General features: G+C 44.2%; 1 protein-coding gene across 1 annotated transcript in view; it reads right to left on the bottom strand.

Moving 5' to 3' along the window:
• The window catches only part of MAN1C1 (mannosidase alpha class 1C member 1), a gene marked incomplete at its 5' end in the record, with an annotated part of 64084 nt that overhangs the window by 18387 nt on the left and 20099 nt on the right, over positions 1-25598 (bottom strand). The window contains 3 exons of the mRNA XM_082494231.1: positions 80-160; positions 2372-2487; positions 24556-24652. Of these exons, the coding sequence (XP_082350357.1) occupies positions 80-160; positions 2372-2487; positions 24556-24652 (294 nt within the window). The remainder of the gene's footprint in view (positions 1-79; positions 161-2371; positions 2488-24555; positions 24653-25598) is intronic.

Here is a 25598-nt window from a genome sequence, read left to right on the forward strand (position 1 = left end):
CTCAGAGAAAAGCTGCTGGAGAACCCTTTCAGTTCATTATTGGTGACTGTGTGAGACATGCAGAGCTGCCAAAACAAACCTCTTCTCCAGTTAAGTAGTATGCGGCCAACAGTCCTCCAATATAGCGGATGTTCACCTCAAACAAGGATGCTTCTCCGTTCTGAAAATACATAATGATATACTTGACTTGCAAAGTCTGCACGCACAAATGGCAGCTAAGGGGAACAGATTGTAGGCAGGTACTTAAGTCTCCCAGTCCTCACCCACAGTGTAACACAGCTTTTTGTCTAAGATCTCACAGCACTTTATTTGCTCTACAGTGACAGGTGGATTCTGAAGGGAAGAGAAACACCCAAACTACCCATTTATCACCAGCTGACAATATGTAAATCAGTTAGGGCAGATGTATTGTCCATCCATCCAACCCTGTCTTGGGTCATGCCTTGCAAAAAGCTGTGAGTTAGTTTAGGGGAAAGTTTGCCCCTTGAAATATTTTATTTAAACAGAAAATTGGACAGCCACACGGAAAAATTACTTTATCCATTTTCTTGTGAAGGGGGCACTGCATTAGATAGATGTAATGCACTTCCTGCATTAGGTAGATATTTTCTGTCATTCAAGGACTCACCCCAGTCTGCAGGCTCAGAGAGGACCACAGCCTGTACGGTGCCTGTCATGGACAGGCTTATGGAGAGGCAAACTACGTGATGTCCATGTGCCCCACCACCACAGACAGCAGACACAGATGGACAGGGTTCATTGAAACGCTCAAGAACCCACTCACCTGGAACAAGTTTTGCTCTATCTACTCAGCTGATGATCAGCAAATGTCAAAACGATTGCATTCAAAATGTGCCTTTAAAAAATACATGCTCCTGGCTGTTAAATCTGCATGATAAACGATTCCTACCCTCACGCAAATGCATAAAGCCAAAACCCAGAAAGATCTTCCACCAACACAGTGCTTTCAGTGAGGAGGGCAAAGCAAAGGGGCACTTGAACCTCTGCACTAGCAAGTTACCTGCAGGTTACAAATCAGAGCAAGTGCTTTCTTGAGCTGTGACTGAAATTGCATGAGACAGATCATGGCACCCAGTTTCAAACAGAGCTTGTGGGCCTTGGAGTCCCTGCCTCACTTTTCTGGACTACCAGAGTTCCTTGTACAGAGCCAATTTTTAATTAATTTCCCTCCTTCTCTCCCTCTGCTGTGCTTTCTGACTCCACCGATCAATCCACAGCATTCATTCTTGTCTTTGCAGATCAATCTATTCTGCAGGCCAAGATTAAAAGCTTTTATGAAATCCAGATAAATTATCTCCCAGTTGATTTTGTCCCTTGTTTATCGATTCAGTAACGCACTGAGAGCATTCACCAAATTTATCAGATGTGGTCTTCCTTTTATGAATATATGAATGCCAGTCGTGCCCTCCCAAATGATGCTTTTCTATAAAGGCAGCTGCATGCATTGTTCCCAGGGGGAGAACCATTTTTCACAACAGACAACTAGGCTGGCATTAAAAAAATAAAAGTCTGAACTGCACTCTGGTTTTAACATTCTCCGTACGCCACTGATGTGATCCCATCAGCTCTCCCATGAGAAACACAAGAGCCGGCTTGGAGACCAATAATCAGAGCTATGGCAAGCGGCCCCAGCCACAAAGTGAGATAAAGGATGGCATCCTTGATTTGATAGCGCTGCAAGGCATGTGTTGTACCCAGAGTCCCAGCACGTCTAATACTAGCTCTAAGAAGTGGCTAGGAAAGCTTCAGGGGCCACAGACAGTGAGCATCTCTGGTGATTTTTAGAGATCGTGCCCTTCCTTCCAAATCTAGGCTATGTGCTCCCACTTTGCTGCCAAGGTGCCACGCTCCCTCCCACTGCACGAGTCCCAGCAATGACATACCAACAAAGGGCCCAGTCAAGGAGATCAGAGTTTTCAATCTTAATCTATAGCGTGTAAAAAGAAAACTTGCCTTACCACAGGCAGGCATTTAACTGAAATGAAACAGAACTTGTTCTTTGATGAACAAAACTTCCTTAGAATATCTAATAATTACATCTGTTTTTATAACCCAGACCAAAACACAAAAAACATTAAACACTGAATCTCATTTTCAGCCAGACACTGTGAGTCTGATCTGGTGGACCCTGGCTGGAACCCTGTGCCGTGTATAGGCAGAAAATGGGGTGAATCATCACTATAGTCCCTTTGGCCTCAAAAAAACCCCCAAATCAGAGTTGAGTTGTTTCTTCCCCCACAGACTTCATAGTTTCCCTTCCCAAATGATTCTTAGAGAAGACTGTGATCAGAACTGGCCAAACACATAGCACTTCTGTGACACAGACAGGCATTCCCAGTAACTGACTCACCACATTCAAGTCAAAGCTCTTCTCCACCCACTTCTTTGCTTCTTGGAATTCCTCCTCAAGTTCCATGATGTACAGAGTATCTAAGGCATCTACCACCGTAGCTCCTCGAAGGCCTCCTGCATTGCAAACAGAACAGCGTGATGAAGCCCCATTGATGCAGTCATCTTTAGCTCTAAATCAACCAGCATGGGGCTGGGATAGGCAGCAGCTTCCATTCCCAATACTGGGAATGTCTGGATGGGATCCAGACTGGCCATGGTCTAGGCCGAGATCTTCTAACAGGACTGAGCTCTGCTACACAAAATGGGCTTCTTTGGAGAGGCCCAATTTTCAAAGGCCTGACACTTCTGAAAGAATACCCCCAAGGAACAGCTCAAAGTCCACAGTTTAATCCACCAGTCATGACTGCAAGCCTTGCCCTTCTTTTCCAGTCTTGTCTTGGCCAAAGTGGTCAGGCAATTCCACCCCTAATTTTTGTTCAGCTGTAAACCTAAATTCAGCCTCTTTCTAACCCAGTTACAAGCATAACACTCTTCTAAGTGAGAGAATTTTATTTTTGTTGTGCAAGAGCATCCAAGACAGGACATTGATCATTCGGCCCTGGTGCACTCTGTGTTAGCTGGGGCACAAAGTATTTTTGCACCACGCCATGACCAAGGATTTCCCACTACCATATACAAAACACAGCTTCATCTGGCAGCAGAGAGACCAGAAACTAATCTTGATGAATCTTGAATGGAGAGTGAGTGACTTTGGGGACAGTTCCCTTCCTTCGGCTAACAGAACAGTCCCTGTGAGCATGCTCACCATTCTCCAGCAGATGGCAATGGGACACATATAGACAAAGCAAATGCCAACCAAGTACTTGGACCAACCACGTCATCCATGTAAAAAAATTGCATGCCAAGCGTTGTCTTACGCAAATGGACTATAGAAGAGCTTCCAGTGAGAGAGAACGACGTGGCATGCTATGCCAAGAAAACTACGCAGAGTGTGTAGACAGACAATCTTGTAGCAGTTGAGATTAAATGAAACTAGAGGTGATAACAAGCCTGGGTTTGGAACATCTCAGTGCTAGAGTTTTATTTCTGGTAGGGTTCCCTAAAATTATTCCTAGCATGGGAAAGCAGAGGGTATGAAGCTCATTGTGACTCAAAACCTTTTGTGCTTTAATTACAAAGCCCATCACTTTCCTGGGTAACACAGCAAAGACAAATCCTCACGTGGAGGATGCCAGTTTGGAATCATCATCACTCATCTCTCTGCGGATGTAACGCACCAGGCCATAGGCGTGAAGCTGCCTCCGTATCGCCGTCAGCAAGCTGCACGTGCAGGCCCACACACACGCGCTGCTCAGTTGCAGCCACATTCCTACCCACCCCCTGACAGCCAGACCTCTTGGAGTCTCTGGCAGCAACGACGCTTGGATGAGGTTCAGGTTTCATTTCTGCAGGAGAAACTGCTTGTACCGGCTCTGTCCCTATCATCTCCCTTTCCAGTGTAACCACAAAGACACACACACTGCTTATGCCCAGGGGCTTTCCCGAGAGGTTATTTCTATTTGGCTCAGGTCAGTTCCTTTTTCTCACTAACAGACTTCAAAATACTACCCCAAATGCCCCCGGCTTACCCAGCCTTTGACTGCATGCTCAGATTGGCTTGGCTCTTTTATAATACCTTCAGTGTTACTTCAATTCTAGTTCTGCTTAAGAGAGGAAAACCCAGCTGGATGCACTGTCGAGGAACTACTGTGGAGGGGAGAGGAAGGCAAAGGTGAGCCATGTGTCATGAACCTTAAGACTTTGGTCTTTTCTTATTAAGGAAAAAAAGTGATCCTGTCTGATGTACATCATGCCCTTTTCCCAGAGGAGAAGTGCTCAGATCCACCAATTTCATGCAGGGCTCATTTATGCTTTCAGCATTCCGCTCCCGTAAGAAAGGCATCCTGCCTTATTTTGTTGATGTTACAAGATTGCAGTTTTGACACTTTTCAGCCAGTCAGCACATCATTGCTTTAATAAAAACCCAACCAAGACTTTACTGCTCAACTACAGATTGCTGGCTTTTGGATGCTGTCTGCATCAAAAACAGAGGCTGTGGAAAAGGGACGAAGGCAGCAGAGACAGCCTCTAGAAATCCATTTATTCCTGCAGGCTTGCAAAATGATCATCTAACTGGAGCTATCTCTGAGAGTACAATAGATGGAGTCAAACAGCCACTAGATCAACTGGTGGGTTCTAAAAAACAACTGAGCTGATGTTTGTATGGCATGTTTTCCAAAGGCAGTGACCATGAAAAACAACATCACTGCAGTTAGAGCTGCTTTTATCAGCCTTAATGATTCTTCAATATTAATGATTATGTGATTTTTATACACTTTCCTATTAGCAAGGAGAGACACACCAGCTCAGAGCAACACAGACGTAGGCAAAGCATTTTAAAAAGACAAGGAAAGGCAATGCTGCCTGAGGCACAGCCCATTACTGTGATATTCTGAGAGTAACACTAACAGGCTCGATTTAATTTGATGATATAATCCACAAAGCCTTTCATAATCTGCAGAGAGACAATGAGAAAAGTTGGATTTGCTCAAACTAAACAGAGACAAAGACAATAAAGTTACAATTTTCTGGGATGATTAATCGAAGTGAAAAATATTGCTTGAATTGACAGAGCCTTTTATGTTTTTAGCAAGTAAGGCCTTTAAATACATGAAATGCATCGGGGATTAGGAACATGCTCGGATCTTCACTAAAGCATCGCTCGCAGTTGCTTAGCTTTCCTCCTCTGTATTTGACAAAGTGGAGGGCAAACCTTGCTTCCCCACTGGCTTGTCTTTGTGTCGTTTTAAACATTTGTTTTAAATATTCCCCTAAACACTCTGTATCTGAAGAACTGCTGGCTGTGTGTTTTGTACAAGGGTCTTGTCGATGTTTCCTTTCTTCTGCACCAGCTTTGAAGCAACTGCACAATGCACGTCTGACTTTTTTTCCTGCAGCTAACAAAGTCTATCGCAATACCAAGAGCTACTGTGTCAGCTTCTGCCGTCTCATGAGAATGACAAAAAAGAACCTCTTTCACCTCCACAACCACGCAGAGAGCAAACTGGGCATCAGGACTTCACCGTTGTGTCTCTGTCACTTGACAGGACAGACAGGACATCTAGGAAAGACCCTGACCCCCCTGTACACACTGGCATGTTACTTCTTTGCTCCAGGAACATCTTTATTCCTTCCTGCTCAGACTTCACTTCATCAGACCATGACAGAGCTCATGATACAATGTCCAATAGCTCTAATTATACTCAGCTGTCAAGAGATGGTGCTATACATACCCCAGGATGTTTATTCCAATATATATGCACCCATTTATAAAGGTGGTGAGATTTGCTTGACAAGCTGCTTACTTTGAGAGATGTTGAAAAATAATCACCTTTCCAGATCTACACATTATAATGTGAGGGATATAATCAAAGGGGAAGCAGCTTCAAAAGGAAAAGGAATCAAAATCCACTCTGTCACTTTTGACTCTTGCTGACACTCCCCTCTCTAAATTACTGGTTTCAGCCTCATTGTACTCCCTCTGAGGGAGTTTTAAAGTAGAAACCAAGAAACCCTCAAAAGAAACCCTTCTGAAAGTACCTAGAAAAGGTCGTGATGCCTTTTAAGCAGAACTCCATGTATGAGATTCTACCTATCTCCACAAATCTAAGGCCGCATGTGCTATGAAAAGCTCCCCCGATCCTGCTGCAAAACTGGCTTGAAGCAGAGATACACCTCGCTTGGCAGAGGCAAGGTCACTTCGTTGATGGCCGAAAGGGGAAGTGCGTCTGTTGGACACAGCTCTGGGATCCACACCAGCTCCTGCAGTGCCCAGAGGGAGCCCAGGGCCATTCTGAATGGGAAAGAGGAACCCTCCACTGGCACCAGCAGGAAGAACTGGGACCTGAGGCAGAATGCAGGGATGCTCGTCCAGGGGCATTTCTAACCAAAGGACTTCTTGGCAGCTCTTGGGACAAGTGGCAGGGTCTCTGCCTGGAGTTTCATCTGTGAGAGAACAGCCATACACCAGAAGCAGCATCTCATGGTAGAAAGACAAAGGTTCATCTCTTCCTGAGCTGAAGGAGGGCCTGTACCACTCCGTCCCAAGCCACAAGTGTATTTGCTCTTTTGTGCAGGAAGAAGAATGGAGACATCCATGTAGGCAACAAGGCTGCTCTGTTCCTACTTCCACCCACCCAGAGGAACAAGCATCCACCCGCTCGCTTGTGAACACTGCTACAGAAATCACTTAACAAATGTTACATTAATTAACATAATTCTTGTGAAAGGTGCTGAATGGAGCACTCCACGGAGAAGAGATGGCATTGTACGCACACCGTACCCCCACAGCCTCAGTGGGAATGTGCTTTAACACCAGTCTGGAGGAACAAGACCATTCAAGCAATACAGTCTCCAAAGAACCTTTATGGGAATTAATGGTAGCGCTATCTCTAAAAACCACAGATAAAGCCCATAGCAGCTTGTTCTAGTCTGGGGTAGATAAACTGAATAGAAGGGCTCATCCTTTTCTCCTATCCCCGACTCATCCCTGCTGCCTGCCAGCTTAGGGGTTCGTTAAAGCCACTCGTGGCAAGAGTTTATAAGACAAAAAACAGTTCCAAAGGCTCATTAGGAGGTTTAGCATGTCTGGGCCAGAGGGGGAGCACTCTGGCAGCCATATGCCAATCTCAACAACCAAAGGAACTGACAGGTACAAAAGCCTGCCAGGTTCTCCGGGTAGCTGCCAGTTAGGCTCCTCCTGCCAGGCAAGGGACAGCCCTCTCCGAACCTGCTGTGGAGCACAGGGCAGCAGAGAAGAGCTGCCACTGCAGCCCGGGGCTCCTCTGACCCCAACACGAAGATCTATACCAACTGTGAGCCCAGGGACTACAACCAAGAGGTGACAGATTTGCGGTCCCGACCACAAGCTGAACGAGGATTGTAAAGGGTGAAAAGCTCCAAGTCAGCCGAGTGGGGAACCTACGAGTAACAGATGGGACCCCCGTGACACACGCACAAGACTCACCCATTTGCAGGTGTCCCACAGCCCTGCTCTCCTTCAGCATCCTGGCAAGCCAGCGTGTGAAGGAGAAAAGGGAACAGCTTTCTTCTCAACATATAGTTTAAAGGGAGGCCATGAGGGCTGATCAAAGGTGGAGAATATCTACCCTACCACCTGCCAAACTTGTAAGGGCTAATTAAGGCTTGAAAAGCACTGCAAAGTGCCAAGCAGGGACTAAGTATAACTGTGGTAACAATCACAACTGCTGCTGCATCTGTGAACTTCCTTTTAGCTACCCATTATCTGCAAATCAAACCCACCAATTTAGGCAGAAACAGGCCAATCAAACATACCAGCATCAGGTACACAACAAAAACTCCACTTTTGATCATTAGCAGAGCAGTAAGAGTTTACACCTGACGTGCTGAAGCTTTCATGAGCCACCAAATCCACATGTGTGATTCAACTGATGTGAACACTGCATCTGCTTGCGTTTACAGCCCCGCTTGCCTAGGAGCGGCAAGGGATTGCCACAGGTCGTATTGGGCTAGAACATTGATCCAGGCACTGCTCACACAGCACAGTTGAGCTCCCCGATTAGAAAGGGCCCAGAGGACAGAATTACATTTTTTAGAAAGGAAGATGACCTACTGAGCAAAAGACAAAGTCTTCACACCAAAGAATTGTCTTTTATCAGGAGACCGTGAATTTATCCCGGGTTTAGCTCTCCTTCAGTCTCTGTGGGAGCTACACAGAACAGAAGACAGTCACATCAGAGAAAGCCACAACTTTTCATACGGCTTCTTGCAGCCAAGGTCAAAACCTTCGGCTTCAAAGAACCTCTGCCTCCACCCTCTGCACCCTGCAGGCAGACAATAGCACGCTGAGATGCACAGTACTGGGTAGCTTTCTCTTAAGAGCAACTACATGACTGAGGAGTGAGCAGGGACTGAAGGAAAGGGAAGAGGGACAGAACCAGACTGTGAAGAAAGAAAAATGAAAAACAAAGAGACTGCAGAGCACTTGCAAGAACATCCAGGATATTTTCAATGCATTCCCTTGGCACCAGAAAATAGATTGTGGGTTTTGCTGTGCTTAGAAAATGGTTTGTCTTCCCCTGCTCTGCTCCTGCTCTATCAGTTCAAACTGCTAAAGTGTTGCCCATAATCGAGGAAGAAATCTATCAGCCTTCTGGGCCATGGAGCCCAAGCCTCGTGCCATCTCTCCAGCCTACCCAGCTGCCTCCGAAACAAAGCCCCATCACACTCCTTCCAGTGGGAACAGGGCCTGGCGTCTGTCAGCTGCTCTAATAAGGTGTCAGTGACTCACTGACAAGAGAAGAGACAATAGTTAGGCAACAGAGTGACTCACTGGTAACAAAGCACAATTCATTTACCTTTATCCTACCTCAGAGGGTTTATGTTAAGTAGGATGCAGAATAACAGGCCCAAAGAGAAGGGACAGCCAGTACAGCAGCTTGCACTTCAAGGACCAATCTCCAGAATCTTATAGAACACCCTCGTATCCTTGCACAGGTGAAACAAGCCCTCAGTCTGCCTTCTGGCTTTCCCAGCTCCGTTTCTATGAAGTCCAACCAGCTCTCTTACCTGATAGACAGAATTCTCCAGTTACACTTTTGGGGGTCAAAAAGCATCCCTTTGTCAAAATCAGTTTTGTAGTGGTTTTTGGGGTGGTTTTGCTTTGGTGTTTTTTTGGTTGGTTTGGTTTTGGATTTTTTGTTTTGTTTTGTTTGGTTTTTTTTTGTTTTTTTTTTTTTATGTGTGTGTGTTGGAAGTTACTCAGGCTCTGGGAAGTAATTTTGGCCAAAATGAAATACCTCCTTGGGGTGAGGTATTTACAGGATGGGGATCTACCTGTTCAAATCCTTTTGCTACCAGACTTAGCGCACAGACCCACACCTGCTTCTCCCAGTGGCTAAACAAGTGGCCTAGCCCCAGGACATATTCAGCCTCCACAGCTCAGCAAATGTTTTATTTTCTAGCCAAAGTGGAGCAGCTGTGATGGGAGGGACAGAGAGAGTCGCCTTCCCTCACTCCCCTCTTCCCAAAATAGCCAACTTGGAGTATCACAGGCCAGATAAGAGACTTGAAGGGCTCCCAGCTGCAAGTCTGTCCCTTGAGAGCCTTTAGAAAAGCTGTAAAAGTGACGCTTCAGCAAATGAGTAGCTAAGAGTGGGGTCTTTAATAGCCCTCTTCCTCAGGAAGGAGAAATGCCTTTTACCAACGGCTTTGCCTTACTCCCACTGCCACTCTGTGTTTGGGCAGCCACTACGCGTGATGGCTTGCAGGTGTGTGATCTAAGGGGTGGCTGCCCTGCTGCAAAGCCAAAATGGCACATACATCCCAGGCAATGAGGCAGTCTCCCTGTCTCAACTCTCAACAGCTTTGCTATCTAGGTGCAAGGAATAATGATGAATTTAGTGTGTACCTAGATGCATTGCCTTTACAAGGCTGGAAATGGTGCAAGGACTCCCAAGCAGCAGGAGATGGAAGTATCTTCACCAGCTTTTCAACACTATCTCTGTGATGTCAGAGTTTAGCTTGAACAAAATTCTTCTTTGTGCCATATCACCTGCGTTTAGAGAGCCACGGGCCCCTGCTGTTGCCATTACGTTGCTGTTATGAATTGTCTGCCAGAGAGATGGATGGAAGCCCAAACTAACCTCACCAACACACCTATAAAGCAGGCAGAGCCAAAGCACTAGAGCAAGCAAGGAGGTGAAGGAATATCGTCTCTCATGTCACAGAGAGAAGACCCAGGGGGCCTGGTCCTGCCATTTGGCAAACAATCCTTTATGAAGTCTCTCAGTAAACAGAAACCAAATCCTTCATTTTCAACGAAGCCATTTAAAAAATCTGTACAGTAATGCATTGTGCCAATGCTTAAAATGAACAGCACAAGTCATTAGGAAGCTATCATACTTAATCTTGCATATAGCAGGACTGTTTAAATGCTACAGAACAGAGAGTTTCAAATAGCTTTTTGCTAACTTTAATAACCAAGTTTACAACTGAAAGGCAAGAGCGAAAGGGGGAGGAATTTAGATCAGCGCAATGTAAACCTAGATCAAAAATGAAAGGTCTTGACTCCCACTGTTCTTATGTCAAATCATATTTGTCAAAACAAAAATTAGTGCTGAAATCTTGTTTGGAATAAAAATTAGGATGCAGTTTCTATGAAACATGATGAACTTGTTAACTGTTGCGGCACAAAAGACTCCAGTTGTTACTGGTTATTTATCTTCACCTCTTGGGGTGCAGGCAATGCAGGGCAAAACAAGAACTGAAAACACTGAGATCCCTTCTTCTGGTTATGCTGGTATAGAAGGCTTCAAAGGATTGAACTGGCTTTGATTAAAATCAGTGCCTTGTTAAAACAGGAGTTTGAAAAACGACCATCTCTGAGTGCTGCTTTTCTTTTTCTTTTTGGTTCTTTTTCTCATTGATAGTGCTTGGAGACCAGACTGAACTTTTGACATTTACCCAGAGATTTGTGCGAAAAGCCTGGGAGCTGGCTGAGACCACGTCACCAGACATCTTCTGGGTGGTGGCACACGGTCGAATTCTGGGGGAAATCTACACAGAGACATTTACGCAGTTCAGGATTATCTTGGCAACAAAGTAAACTGTGAAAATCACTGCACAGTTTCTTGAAAAATCTGCTTTGCAGTGAAGATTTGCCAGTCCTCTCTGCAGAGGGCTCTCGGTCAGGCAGAACAAGTGGTTGGGAGCCCAGAACTCCTGAGATAAGATCTGGGTTTAGGCCAGAGCTCCCTGCCTGCATTGGGCCTTAGTTTCTTCTGTCAGCAAAAAAAAAAAGCAGGAGACATTTTCCTCCAAGTTTAAAAAGAAAGAGAGTTTAAATAAGATAACATGCTGTTTAGAGAAATAAAAAGATTTAAAAATCCACATTCAGGGAAAGTGGTGCAGTGTGCTGACCAAAGTTTTAGCTTGTTCTGCTCAGTACCAGTTACAGCAAGACAAGGAACAAGAGCTACCCCTGTGACACTAAGCAAACAGCCCCTTGTGTTCTGGCCTGTTCCCTCGTCAGCTGCTGTCTCACCATCTCCGTTGATCACATTAGTTTATCCACCATCATCTGACCTGGCGTTTCTGTCTCTGTTCAACCTAAGCACCTCGCACTAGCCATTCATCTTCCCTTCAGAATGGCATTGCTGGCCACATAAAAGCACTCCCACCAGTTTACTTTTTACCTTTTCCTTTCATAATTGTCCTCTAGCACGGAAACCTTGCACTAAGTATCGCCACTGGAAGGTACAGTGCAGTTCCAGAAGATATTCTCAAGAAGTAGAAAGAGAATCTGATCACATTATGAGTAGGATCAAGTCAGTTGTCAGTGATCTCTAGGACTGGGCTGGTACTATTTGTTCAGCTGACATAAATTAAACACCAAATCCAAATGAAACTAGGAAATGGTTTACAGGCCTTTTCAGGAAGAAAGATTTCTCAGGAAAGTCTTCACAATTGTCTCATTACAACCTGTCCTCCAGCTGCCTGTGAACGGTACCTACATCCTGCAGATGAAGCCTGCAAAGCCAAAACCACCAGACTTGAGTTACAGCCTTGCCACTGTGTCTTATTTATTGAGGTTTTTGTCTGTGAACCTGATAGCTGTAACACAGAGTAACGTTATTCCCTTTATTTAAGGTAAACTAAACAAATTACATCTGAGCAACAAGGTAGCAGCAGAGAGAGATAAAGGGGACAAAAAAGTAGTCCAAGAATTAGAAAAGATCTATTTCTTTTCTTATCAGCACATTCTCCTGCAGACTAAAAAAAAAAAAAAAGTCCATTAGCTTTTGAGCAACCTCATTTTTCTTTGCTTTCCAAATAAACCACTGCACCTACACTTCAGGCACTTCATCAGAAAACACTTCATATCCACGGTTATTTTCCCGTCCTCTTCTTCTTAATCTTCCTCACTCTCCTCTCCTGATATTGGTCAAAAGGTCACACCCCAAATTCTCTCCACCCCACACATGCTCCCCTGTGATGTACAGAGCAAGGGGTCACTACACAGAAGAGTGGAACCCACCTTACAGAGCCCTTGGCCTCCAGAGGATCACAGACAGCTCTGCTGAGCAACGCGCCACGGGCAGCTCTGTCCTCCTCTCCCCTGCCAACCTCAGCTGTGAGCAGCCATCGATGGAGGGTCTTGGGGCAACACGCTGGGCATGGTTGTGGCTCCCAGCTCACTAACTGTACTGGTTCTGGTTGGCTTCAGATTCTGTCTCTCCCTTGTCCTGCTCTGCAACAGGTCAGCACTGCAGCAGGGGCAACAGACATGGGGGGGGGGAAATGTGCCAAGCCCCCACAGATCCCAACAAACTAGTTCCATCACCCTGAGACACAAACGACTCTTGATTTCAGTTTATGTTGATGTGCCACACCTGATCTCTTCCACCTCATGGTTCCTGATAGATTTAGCACTGGTAGCTGACAGAGCGATGACCCTGCTTTGTAGGCTACCAACTGGCTACTAATCTCTCCAACTATCAATCATCTGATCCCAGAGATCTCAGAATTCCAGCATCACAGAATATCAGGGGTTGGCAGGGACCTCTGGAGATCACCCAGTCCAACCACCCTGCCAAAGCAGGGTCACCCAGAGCAGGTTGCACAGGATCACGTGCAAGCGGGTTTTGAGTATCTCCAGAGAAGGAGAGTCCGCAACGCCCCTGGGAAGCCTCTTCCATTGCTACTGACCCACCTCCCACCTAAAGGCAAGGAGTTTTGAAGACTGGCATTAGGCATATTGCCTAAACATCCAGCCCATGAGATAGCTCAGTCTGTTTTTCGTTGTCAACAGGAACAATCTTCCAAGTTCATGGGAAGTGATAATGAATCACAATTCCACCTGCACTACACGATGGGTGTTAGCATATGTGCTGCACAGTTTCTAGGTAAATCTGGCATCACAGAGAAGCATCTTGAAGTGTTGGCTTTTAGGTTGCTATGATCAAATTTAATACAGAATGTGTTCCAGCTGGGGAAGAAATAGCTTTTTTGGATTACAAACCACTCATGTTTTTCAAATATCAATTTCCCCTGAAGAATTAAGTCTATCATTCAAACTGAACTAGCAGTGGCAGCTTCCCCCTGAACAAGTGATGGGTGAGAGAGAAAAAGGGAGCTCATGCTCATTTAGGAATGTGGCAAAGTAGACTGTGTCTGGAGGAGATCAGGCTGGTGGGAACAGGTTAGCAATATTCTTATTATGCACTGGAAAAAAAAGAAAAGAAGGGTGTTCAGCATAGAAATGAATTTCTTGTCATAGTAACAGCCCTTCAGATAGTTACTTCCTTCAGTGGAAGGGGAGAGAAGATATATGATAAGCACCTATTGCCAACTGACTCTTAAGCATTTAATACTTGGCAGCAGCTCCCCAGTTTAATCCTCTTTCCCCAGTTTCTCCAACCATCTTTCATCATTTAGTGATCCTCCAACAACAGGCACTGCCCCGTCACTGCATGACGCCAAACCTCCTGGAGCTCAAATCAAACTGTTTCTATTCGAAAGTGTCATAGAGGAGGAAGCGATTTGACTGAGCCTCAGGAACACAATCCTTGATACAGGAGAGATACTGCAAATCCACTCTCCACGTGTATCCAATCCGTTTCCCATGACACACAGATTCTATTGCAGGCAGACTATGTCGGCTATAGAGAGCTCAGCGGAAAATTGAAAGCAATAATCATTCAAATGCTCCTTCGGGAAACAGGTTTCCTCCTTTGTTTGGGCAACAGGGCTCAGATGTCACTGAAGCAGAGGTGATTACTTCTGGCAAAGATGGGTAATCTGACAAGCAAGGAGTAATTCTGGGAGGAGCAGATCAAGAAGGTTAAGCAGAAGACAACAGCAGCAATACTGGTAGGGCAAAATACTGCTGGACTCTCCTCTCTGGATGTTCGAAATTCATTTTAGACTGGTTAAAGATAATCTGATTATATACTATTTATTGCTCCTTCACACCCTCGAGGACTTGCATCATTTAACGTGAGGGGTCCCAACAGGCCTATTAAAACAAACACACACGTCCTACCTGTAACTATTATCCATGGACTCCGAGACATATAGGTAGCAGTTAATGAGCAGAGACTGCTAATTCATCTTAGAATTCAAAGGAGAGACATTTCGTTATAATAATCAGGAAGAAGGTGCCCTTCTATTGTCCAAACACGCTTCCCCAAAAATGGCTGTGGCAGATATGTTATGACAGCACAGGAGAGAGATGCGTGTAACCCTAGACGGCATTTTTCCCACAGCAGATAAGACACGTTCTGGAGGGGCTTTGCAGAACAGACAGTGCATTCTAGTTTGGGTTATAAAACTGCTCATCCCTGACATGGTTTTATCTATAGTCCAGACAAGCAAACACCACCTCCCATAGCATGTTCACAAAAATTATCTGGTCCTTAACACAAAACCAGGTGTGAGAGCAGAGTTCAGAGATACAGAGAAACTGCCCTTTGCCTCAAAATAAAGCTAATAGGATTAGTTGTGCTGTTCAGTATGCAACAGAATGGGAGGTGCTGGGCCTGGACACCTGCTATCAACCCAGACACTGCTAAGCACTCAAGTTACTGCTCACGAGCTGAGCTAAGGTCCCCACTAATCAACAAGGAAAGAATATAAATACATTTTATTTGTGAACGCAATGGGTCAGGAGAATGCAAATGGTCAATTACCATGTCTCGGCTGATGAGCAGGGACACATTAAGCCATGGTAACTCCATCACTTGGAACCATCTGTCCATATTCTTCCTTTTCTCTCCTATACTGTTAAAGTCACACCAACAAGGCCCTGGCTGAAAGACTCCAAATGCTCTCCAGTATGTTGCTTGACAGGATTAGATATCAAAATAATCTTAGCAGATTGGGAAAATAGTCTGAAATAACTGGGATGCAATTCAATAAGGACATACAACGTATTTCACCCTGAGGGAAGAACAACAAACCACAAAGCATAAGGAATAAATGGCTAGACAGCGTTCTGCAAAAAATGATACCAAGGCTACAGCAGATCACAAATCAGCTCAAATCAACAATGTTGTAATGTTGTAAAAAGCAGCAAACCCTACCCCAGGATGGGCAAATACTGTGTCTCGCACACGTGACATGAAAGGGCTCTTGCAGTCCACTCCACACTGGCAAAGCCTCAGCCAGGACAGAGTCCACTTCAAGAAACATTTGGCTCATCTGGAGACTTCAGAGGGGAGCAACGGCACTGAGGAGGCGGCCACAGAATGTGACCTGCAATTAAAGCTGGAGAGGTCTGGCGCTGGTCAGCCTTGAGGGGAGAAGATGGAACGGAACTCAGCAACATTTTGCAGAGACATAGAGAGATGCTGCAAAGAATAAGATGGTAAACCATTCTCCATGTCCATGGGGAGAGTCCAAGAAGTCACAGCTTAACTTTCCGCAGGAGAGTGAGGTCAGACACCAGTACAAGCTTTAAAACTGTAAAGCACTGAAGCAGAATGCCTGCGGTGACTTTCCAACATGGGGTAGCTTAGGGATGGCTTAAAAAGGGAAGGAATACATGACCTCTCGCTGTCCCTCTTTTATTCTGTGATTACTCACCAAGATGAATGAACATTGCAGGTCTCCAGAAAGCCTCATGAAGATGCCTCTTGGAGATGCACCAAAGTGATTCGGAGGGAAGGAAGTGCTACATAAAACGCTTTCTGATGGCTCGATTCCCTGCAAACCCCCAAAGCTACCTTAGTGACAGAGTACATCACAGTTACAATTTTGGATGTACACAGAAGTCAGGAAATTAAAAATGCTGGTTCCCACAGCAACCAGGATGCAGCCTGCCAAGAGAGAAGGAATGTTCTAGCCTAGTCAAAAGGTGTTAATTCTAACGCCTGAAGGCGATTTCCACTTCTAGACACCTGAAGAAGGCCTCCGTGAAGTCAATGAAAGCTTTCTGATCTCATGTATGGGAAAAACTTGATCCTCAGTTTCTTCATTCCTGAATTATCTGCTCTTGCTTGCACAGCACAGCACAGATTTGATTTTGGAAATTAAGATGCGAGACAAACGAATCAAAGCTGCTGTGAAGACCATCACCGGAAATGCTGTGATCTTGGACCATAATACACTTTGGCATTCACATAATTTGTACTTTCCCATCCTCCAGCTCTGTGAAGAAATGATATCCCTATGTAATCACGTATTCAGATAAAAGCACTGTGGCGAGAAATAGGCGTAACTTAGGTGTTCTTAATTGCATGTTTGTATCAGAGCAAGGATATTATGGGTATATTGAAACTGGTATGGAAACAACCTCTGCCTTTAGAACTTTCTCTTGAAACACCTTCATTTTCCTGCACTGATTTTTTTCTCCTTTTTTCTTTTGGGAACTGCCTATAAAGTGTGTTAGGGTGCAGTAGATTTTTTGAGAATAAAACATCAGAAGAAGGATGAACAATTTTAGTAAGTCCAAAAAAATCCTCCCTGTTTTTCACACTGATGCCTCAAGCAAAGGCTAAGGGATTTTCTTGAACTTCCAAAAAATTGTCTCTAGAGACAAGAACAATCCTGAGAGGCTAAAAGAGAGCATTTTTTAAAAGTATAAAGGTCTTCAAATGACAAATGCCTACCGCAATATTCTGAACACAGATCCAACCTTGAAACCAGTGACAAATCTGAAAGTTGACGTCCTATGGGATGACGTTAAACCTACTGATTAAGCGAAAGATATGACTCCTCTCATCCCAAAAGGCAGCAAAGAGAAAAAAAAAATCAGAAACAAGTACCTGGAGAAATTATAGAAAAGGAAATTCTGTAGGAGCCATTTGAAATGCGATCTCCTGAAGGCGAATAGAAAAATGTCAAAATCTAACACTAATCCAGATGAATATCCAATGAGATACATAATGAAGGTGGCAAGAAATTTCAGCAGTAGCACAAAAAAAGACATGATGAAGCAGTTAAGTTCTAAATGTGAAATTGAACACAGCAGAGCTAGTTCTGAACCTGCCTAATCTCTTCAGAATTTTCAAGAGTGGAAAAGAGTGAATTGAAAACAAAGATGACAACTGGGGTTTCTGCTACACAGTTTATAGCTACCCATCTCCTCTGAATGAACAAGGAAAAGCTAAACACAGAGGGATAAAGATAAGAAAACCAGAAGTCTCGTATTTCCAAAATAAAAAAGCATGGCTAAAAGTACATCTTTTAAATATTCTTAACTTGCTCTGCTTTTTTACACAGTTTCTGGTAGTACGTGTCAGCAGGTGGGTTTGCATCTACAGCGGAAATTATATAAAGCATCTGATTGCAAACGGTGGCTAGAAGACAAACGGCACTTCTGAAAGATCTATTCTGACCAAAGCAGAGGTATCTGTCTAGTCAGGAGCCTCAAGTCTGGTATTCCACTCTGTATACTCTGTGTTATTACCAAGTCGACACAGAGGGGTGCCATTAAGATCCTTGGAGTGGATGCTGGATGTTAGTTCAAGCCAGTTGGAAGTGCCAAACCTCCAACTCAGCTTTTGCTGTGGAGTTGCCACCAACGCCTCCATAATCCAGAGAAGAATCAGTGAGCAGTCCAACTACACCCACTCTCAGTTGGCTGCCTTTTAATCACACGCTCAATATCTCTTAAGATTAGACAATTATTTCCGCATAATTAGTGTCCGGAATGAGGCACAAACAACATCCATAACAGGGTGATTTAAAAAAAAAAAAAAAAAAAAAAAAAAGGCAAAAACCTTAAAGACAAGCTCGCTGTATTTTGAAATACAGCCCCCAGAGTCTGAAAAAAAGAAGAAAAAATAGTTACAGCCTGAATTGTTCCCTTGTCTACATGGTAACGGGGCTGCTCATGCATGGCTTGCTTCCTCCACACTGGTGTACATTCTACTCCTCAGCATCTTGAAAACAGGTCCCAAAGAATGCTCTCTAGTCACAACATCTCAATGCATTTTTCTTTCTTTTTCTGCTTTCATTTGCTACTTTAACGGCTGTTTTTCTATTTATTTTTTTTTCCTTCTCCTCCATTTTGCTGTGCAAAGCAGTTCTGACAAATCCCAAGACACTTTCCCTACTTTTAGGACTCATTAAACTCCAAACGCTGTTCAGGGTCAACGGAAAGTTCGTGAAACTCGTGAGGAAGCCTGGGATGATTAATGGTTTTACACTGAAGATAATGCGAAGTTTGCTCAGTTTCCGGCTAAAGACAGGCCCAGACCAAGCCCTTGCTGTCCAATCTTTGCAGCTGTCCTCCTATCAAAGGGATAGACAAACAGAGAGACACTGGAACGTGCATCTCTGCTTTTGCATCTTGGGTCAAGGCTGTTCTCCACTCAGTTTTCCAAGTTTGTTTTTTGTTTTCTAAGATGTAAATCTCAGCTGAGAGGAGATTAATCTATTCGGTTCAAATCAATTTTTTTTTCAACAATCACTGCCACAACGGAGCTGATCAGGTCTAGCTCAGCCCCAGAATAAGGGCTTTGATAGCAAAGGTGTTTGAAGAAGGCCCTAGGCCACTATATGTGACTTTAATAGATTTTTTTTTCCTGTTTAAACTTTTTAAATGAGTATTTCAAGCTAATGAGTTAGTACCTGTCATCTGAGCCACTGTAATAAGCTTAAATCTCTCCGTGTGAGGTTTAAGGTTCAGCGGAGCCCTGATGTTTGAGCTAATGCTTGAAACGGCACATTTGAAGGAAGCCACCATTCTCAGCATGACCCAAGGTGAGAGCAGAACGGGAACGGATCTCCTGCAGTATTAATGACAACCTTGGTGTCTGGAAGGAGTGATCTTTGGCAGGTGGAAAGCAGGGGAAAAAAAGCCCGTAACAGGGATAAATGTCAGCTCTAACATGAATCACACAACCAATCTCCAACAAGTTTGATATTTGGAGGATATCCTGATTCACTGCTTCCTGCTGACAGGAAATAAGTTTACTGCTACAGATTTCAGTGACAGCAAAAGCCAACGTCAACTCAGAATGCCCTTCCTGAAAATAACACTTAACTGGGTAACATTCCACATAAAAAAAAGATGATGCCAGGGAGCAACAGTGTTACAGCAACATCTTCATTACAATATATTTTTCTCTTTAAAAAGTCCATGGAGCCAACTGTGTAATGTCATGTGCAATAGGCAGCAGGAATAATCCAGCATACAAATTCAGAAAGCAATTATTATTATTATTATTTTAATCACATAAAAGGACACTCCAGGGTTTTGTAATTTTGTGATCACAGGGAAAGAGACTCACAGGCAGAACAGAAAAGCTGCACCAAGTGATTGCACAATTGGAGGTTACCATTTCTCTTCTGGTAGTTAGAATGTTGCTAAATTAATATTTTCATCCAATTACCTTTCCCATATTAAATATTCATACATCAACTCCTGTTGCTTCTAATTGAGGTAGGCCTGTTTCCTGCCTGCTTTATGGTTTCCTAGCTAAATCACTGACGAAAGAAGCAGCTACTTAGAAAATGTTTGGCTCAACAGGCTAAACTGGATGGTTGGAGGGACTTACTCTGGGATGTGGAGCCTTTTGTGTCCAGTTGGGCTCAGGACGTGAGCTGGTGGTCAAAGAGCACTCTAGCTGCTGTCAAAAGTTCCTGTGAAAGGTGCCTGGTGGCGCAAGTCCAGTGGAGACATGTTACTTGAATCTCCATCCAGATCAGAAACTGGGCAGGTCACAGTTGTCACAGTGCAGTGAGGAAGACCGGTAGGATTGCACTGCATTTGCCAGGGAGAAAAAAATTGAATGTTTCTGAATTTCAGGACAATCAACTTGGTACTTCCTGGCGGCCTCTTTGCATATACTCACATGGCCACTACTTTTCTTCTCCAGCCACTTCAATCTCTTTTTATCCTGGAGAGCCAAAATAGCACTATTTCCAGGCAACCGAGACCAATGACCTCCCGTCTTCAAAACAAACTGTCAGGACAGTTTAGGCCAAAGTCTGAGCTGAGTACACAAACACAGCCTAAGCAGCCACTGATTTTCTAAGAACTGTTATCCATCCTGTGCAGAAAGGCCTCTGTATGCTGTCACCAAGCAATCAAACGTGGAACAACATGGAGGGCCCTACATGACGACGAACTCTAAATGCCTTACATCTGTTAGATCCAGCTGCTGTCAGATCTTTGCCATCCAGTTCTGGTGACCTGGCTGTGGCCTAGATGTGACAGTTGTCACATGGATTCACATCAGATAAAGCTACAGAGCCTCACAATGATCACTAATTCAGCATATGCTGAGAGAAGCAATGGCTGCGACAAGGCAATTCATAATTTTAGGTGTGATTTCAAGTGGGGAGAGAGGAAAAAAGAGGGGAAACCTAGTTAAGGATTGCTATTTTTATACTAAAATTAATATACTAATGTGCAGTTAGGTGGTGAAAAATGACTGTCTAACAGCACAGCAAGGTTCCATATTTACTTACTGTCACTGATTTCAGAGCAAATTGGCTCAGGTTATAAGTCAAAGAAGGATTCTTCTGCTGCCAGCACTGCACACTTCAAGTGATATCTGAAAATCAGGCTTCTTACCTTATCATTGTTAAAAGACTGTGCAATCAAAACGTAACTGACAATTCAGCTGATGCATGAGCAGAAATAGATGCCAGCTCACTCTCCCATAGCTAGAGAAACTCTGTAAAGCTAACAGGATTTAAAAAACATTTTGTCAGAAAAATAAGTGGCTATGACAGACCCAGGGAGCGGGCAGAATAATAATTCAGCTATCTAATGCTGGATATCACAGTGACAGGTGCATTTGAAGTGCTGCGCTACATAATACAGTTGCCCTCTCCAGCAGCCTCAGTCCAAGGAATTCAACATGCTTTGCAAACATCAATTAGTTTAATGCTCACAACACCGAAGACAGGAATGCCGAGATGCTGGGGTAAGAAGGGTTAAAATAACTAGATCAGCACTGGGAATCGAATACATACCAGCAGATCTCTAGCCTTCACCATTAGCCACAAGTCCAGCTGTGCCGTTTTTTTTTTAAATAGTTCTCCTAAACAAGCCTGTTTTGGGCCTGATTTTAACATTGGCCAGATACTCTGCAGGTCTTCTTGAGTTAGCTTAAATACGCAGAGAAATTTTGCAGATAATTCTGAAAACCCCGCAGTTGTGCAGTCATTCACACTGGAACCTTGTGGTGCAGTTTTTATTCTAACAGAGATCATCCTTCCACCCTAATAGTATGCTTTGCCCATTTTCATGGCGTAATTTCCAGGCAAATCATCACACATCTGAAATGGCTGCAAGTCTAAAACCTGTTTACCCCACTGGAGGGCATGGGATAGAATGTTTAGCATGGCACATCTTATCACAAGCATGACAGATGAATAAATAACGCTTATGAAAGAAGCACAGCTAGTAGGTTTAAGGAAAGGGCTTTCAAGTTGCAATGATTATAAATGACAGCAATCAGAAGATTTCTGTACAAATAAGCTATGTCCAGAACATGGGAGAATCTTGATGAAACTGATGCCCTAGGAATAGGATCTGGAGAGCATCAATCACAAGTAGGAATGTAAGATCAAGTCACCACATCAAAGTCCAAGTGAGTGGGAACGCTGCCTTCCAGCGTACGTAGCAGCCTAGCACTTACTTGGGCAGCAGGCAAGTCTAATCTTTGGGTATGATGAAGTATGGAAGCTGTACAGATACTCTCCCAGGTGCAAGCTGCCACCTTCCACGGCAGAGGAGAAAGGAGATTAACCAGGGTGGAGATACAAGAGTTTTTCTGCCTGTGATTTTCCTGCCATCGGGGCAGATGTTGGAGAGGGATGCTAGCTCACAGCTGTTAAGAGAAGCAGAACGCTATGTAGGAGCAGAAGGTGAGTGTTTATCTTGTATTTCTACTTTGATTAGAGAGAATATTTGATAAAGAGCGGCTCCCCTACTTTCCCCAGGGTGAGGCTGCTAAACTGAAGGCCAGGCTACAAGTGAGCATCACATCCACAACAGGAAAATGTATCACCCCTCAAGAACTCGGTTGCTTCTCATACACCCAAATATACTTCAAAATAGCCCAAAAGAGGTTCCTTCCCTCCCACATGGAAGCAGCTGCAGAGAAATCTCAGCTTCATATTGAAACCTCCAGCCTGGAGAGTGCCCAATTTGCCTGCGTTACATCTGTAGTTTGGAATAAAAAGATGTGACAGGACGGGGGATGCACAATGTAGAAGGCAAACCAGTGCCCTGTCCTGATCTCTAAAAGCCTCTGAAGACAAGAGAGATAGAGGGCTCCAGCAACAGATTGCCTAATGCTTCCGTTCTTTACCAGCCACAGTTAAAAGGAGGAAAAGCCTATTAAGAGGCTGATATGTTCTGCGTGTAGCTTCTTTTCTGCAATTGTCTGCAAATCCTTGTGCTCCGAAGCATTTTCCTTGAGAGTGCTCACAGACACGCTACAAACAAGCGTAAGTACTGCCAATTGTTTTAGCATGATAAATGCATTTAAAAGCTTTCAATATTTTTGTCTGTTTATAGGCATGCTCCTCAAGGAATTTTGACAAGCTTGCCAGAATGGAAAAGTTGCAAAATGTTTAACTTAGTGCTGAAGTTAATGCAAATTCTCAAGTAAGAAACCTGGGTATTCTTGGGGCATTGAAAGAAGGCAAAGGATGAACAAACCCAAATCACTGCTCCGGACAAAGTGAGACTGGGCAAGAGCCTGTGCTAGTACAAGGCACACTTCCAAAACAGCTTCCTCCAGATACCCCAGCAATCCTTAACGCAGCTTCCATGCAACTTACAACATTGCACAACCAGCTGTGAGTTAACTCTCCTGGTACTTCTGCAGGAACTAAAGAGACGAGTGCTTCATCTGGGGCAATAAAAGGGCTTGATGGTGGCACCACAAGCAGAACACCAAGGTTTCTCCCCATCTTGTGGCTAAACTGAAAGCCAGACCTTCCTCTGCCACCTCCATTAGGGTCATCTGCACTTGCAGTCCAGAGGCCAAACAGGGCTCCCAAAAGGCCATCCTACATGACACGTGCTGCTATTTCCACCTTCAAACCTTCACTTTCACACATGTCTCACCAAAAGCTCCCCAAAGCTAATGAGGCCTGCGTAGGAGGCTGTACTCAGTCTCCACACAAAGCACATCTATAGCCTGAAAGATCATGCCTGTGCCTGATGAAGAGAAGGACTGGGACACCCAGAGAGTGCAAAACCAGGAACGGGAGTGTTTCTTCATACTGTATTAGTCCAATCCCTTTGCCCTGAGGAAATAAAGCTCACGGATAATTTGCCCACTAAAGAACTCTATTCCACCCTAATCTGGGTGAGGGACTCTGGGAGATAATCTCTGCAAAGACGAGTCCTGTGGAAGGAAGCCAAGAGACCTCTGTACAGCAAGTCTTCCCCAAGGAAAGGTGGGAAAGGGCTGCTAGAGCAGATCCTGCCGGCCTTCTCACCATGGCACGACCTGCGCAGGCAACGCCAAGCTAGGGCAGAGTGAGAAGAGCAGGGAAACGCTTTGAGTGCAAATGAGGAAAAAGGCAATTTATATCCCAGAAAGTCAACAAGTATCCCACCAGAATGAACAGGGGAATAGCACTGAAATTATTTAAGTGGCTCACATAAAAAAAGGTAATCTGCTAAAGAGTAAAATTATACAAGCCAGTAAGCACATAGTATAAAGAGCCTTTAATATTGATTAACTCACTCAATATTTCATGGAATTCACATCTTGCTCAACAGTGGAGAAACGGGAGAGAAAATGCTCAGTTTGGTCAGGTCCTGACGTCTACAAGCTTAGACAAATAGCAGCATTGTCAGGTTTGGACTGACTTCATGTTTTAATAAAGACACTGGTTGGTTTTAGCACTGTTCTCAGACATGGTTGGTGCTAAATCTGTACACAGAGGTGATACAGACTGGGCATTGAGAGATGCCTGTAGGAATGAGATTCCCAGCAATGGGATATGGATAGGTAACCCATAGGAGCTGTATTAAAAGTCTCACTTCATAAAAAAGGGAAGAAGAAAGAGATCAAAGCTGTTCTAGATACCTCACTGCACTGCAGAGAAAGGAACTGATGTGGACATGTGACCTCAAAAAAAAATGTAATGAAATTGCACTACAGTTGATTCAGAACTCACCAAACATGTTACCAATGTGGCCGTTCTTAGTCACCGGTCGCAGTTCATTTTTTCCAAGTGCATATTGTCTGTAGTTATCCCAAGCGAATTTCATCATCTGTAAAAAGAAAAGTTGAATGAAAGCACTCAGCAGAACTGAAAGTTTTCTGAACTTCAGGTCTGGAAACAAATGGGAGTTTCCCATCCACTGCTAAATCCAGCAGCCAATGGCCCATTAATTATAAAATCTTAATTCACACTGAGCACCGATGGACGGGGCTGCATTCAGCAGTTTGCTGAAGTCTCAAACTCACCGCTCCTGATGCGGAACTTGGGACTGACACATTTCAGAAGTACCACAGTACCCACCACACTGAGAGTCCACTTTTCCCCTGGGTTGTGCAAACCATGTGGGAATTTTCAAAAGATGCCCCCATGTCTGAATTTCTGATCTTTTTCAAGGAGTATCAGTATTTCAGAATGGTAATTGAAATGGGCTAAAAATGTAAGGCCGAAGCGGATATATCCCTAACTGTAGGGATGTTACCTTCTGAGTTTTCGCATTTCTTTATGATAGCGATAATGAAACTTGACCAAACTGAAAACCCACCCCCATCTGCCCACCTTGCAGTAGTTACACACAACTTTGGCAAAGCAGCACCACTGAGGTACACAATGCACTTAATACTGTGGTGAGCAAAGGAAGAAACTGGCCTTTGTTTAAGGACTGCACAGAAGTTTTCTTCCTATTAATTAACAGAATAGCTTCATAACGGAGAAAGGGGAAATGCATGACATTTTGATATCTACTTATCAAAACTCAAAAGTGCTTTCTTAACAAAGTCCTGCAGATGGGCTGGGTGATTTCTGAGAAACCCCTTCCAATTCAAACAATTCCTTTTGGGACATTTGAACTGTCCTGCCTGGGCTCAGCACATTAACCCTTTCCTGAGGACTGCAAGGCAGTGGGGTTTGTGTGAGTGCCAACGCATACACACCCCCCCCACACACCACTAGCACTGCTTTTTCTGTCCTCCTGCCCCTTCAGCTCCAGCTGGTAGGAA

Source organism: Vanellus vanellus (assembly GCF_965231255.1).
Source record: "Vanellus vanellus genome assembly, chromosome: 22".
Taxonomy (NCBI): domain Eukaryota; kingdom Metazoa; phylum Chordata; class Aves; order Charadriiformes; family Charadriidae; genus Vanellus; species Vanellus vanellus.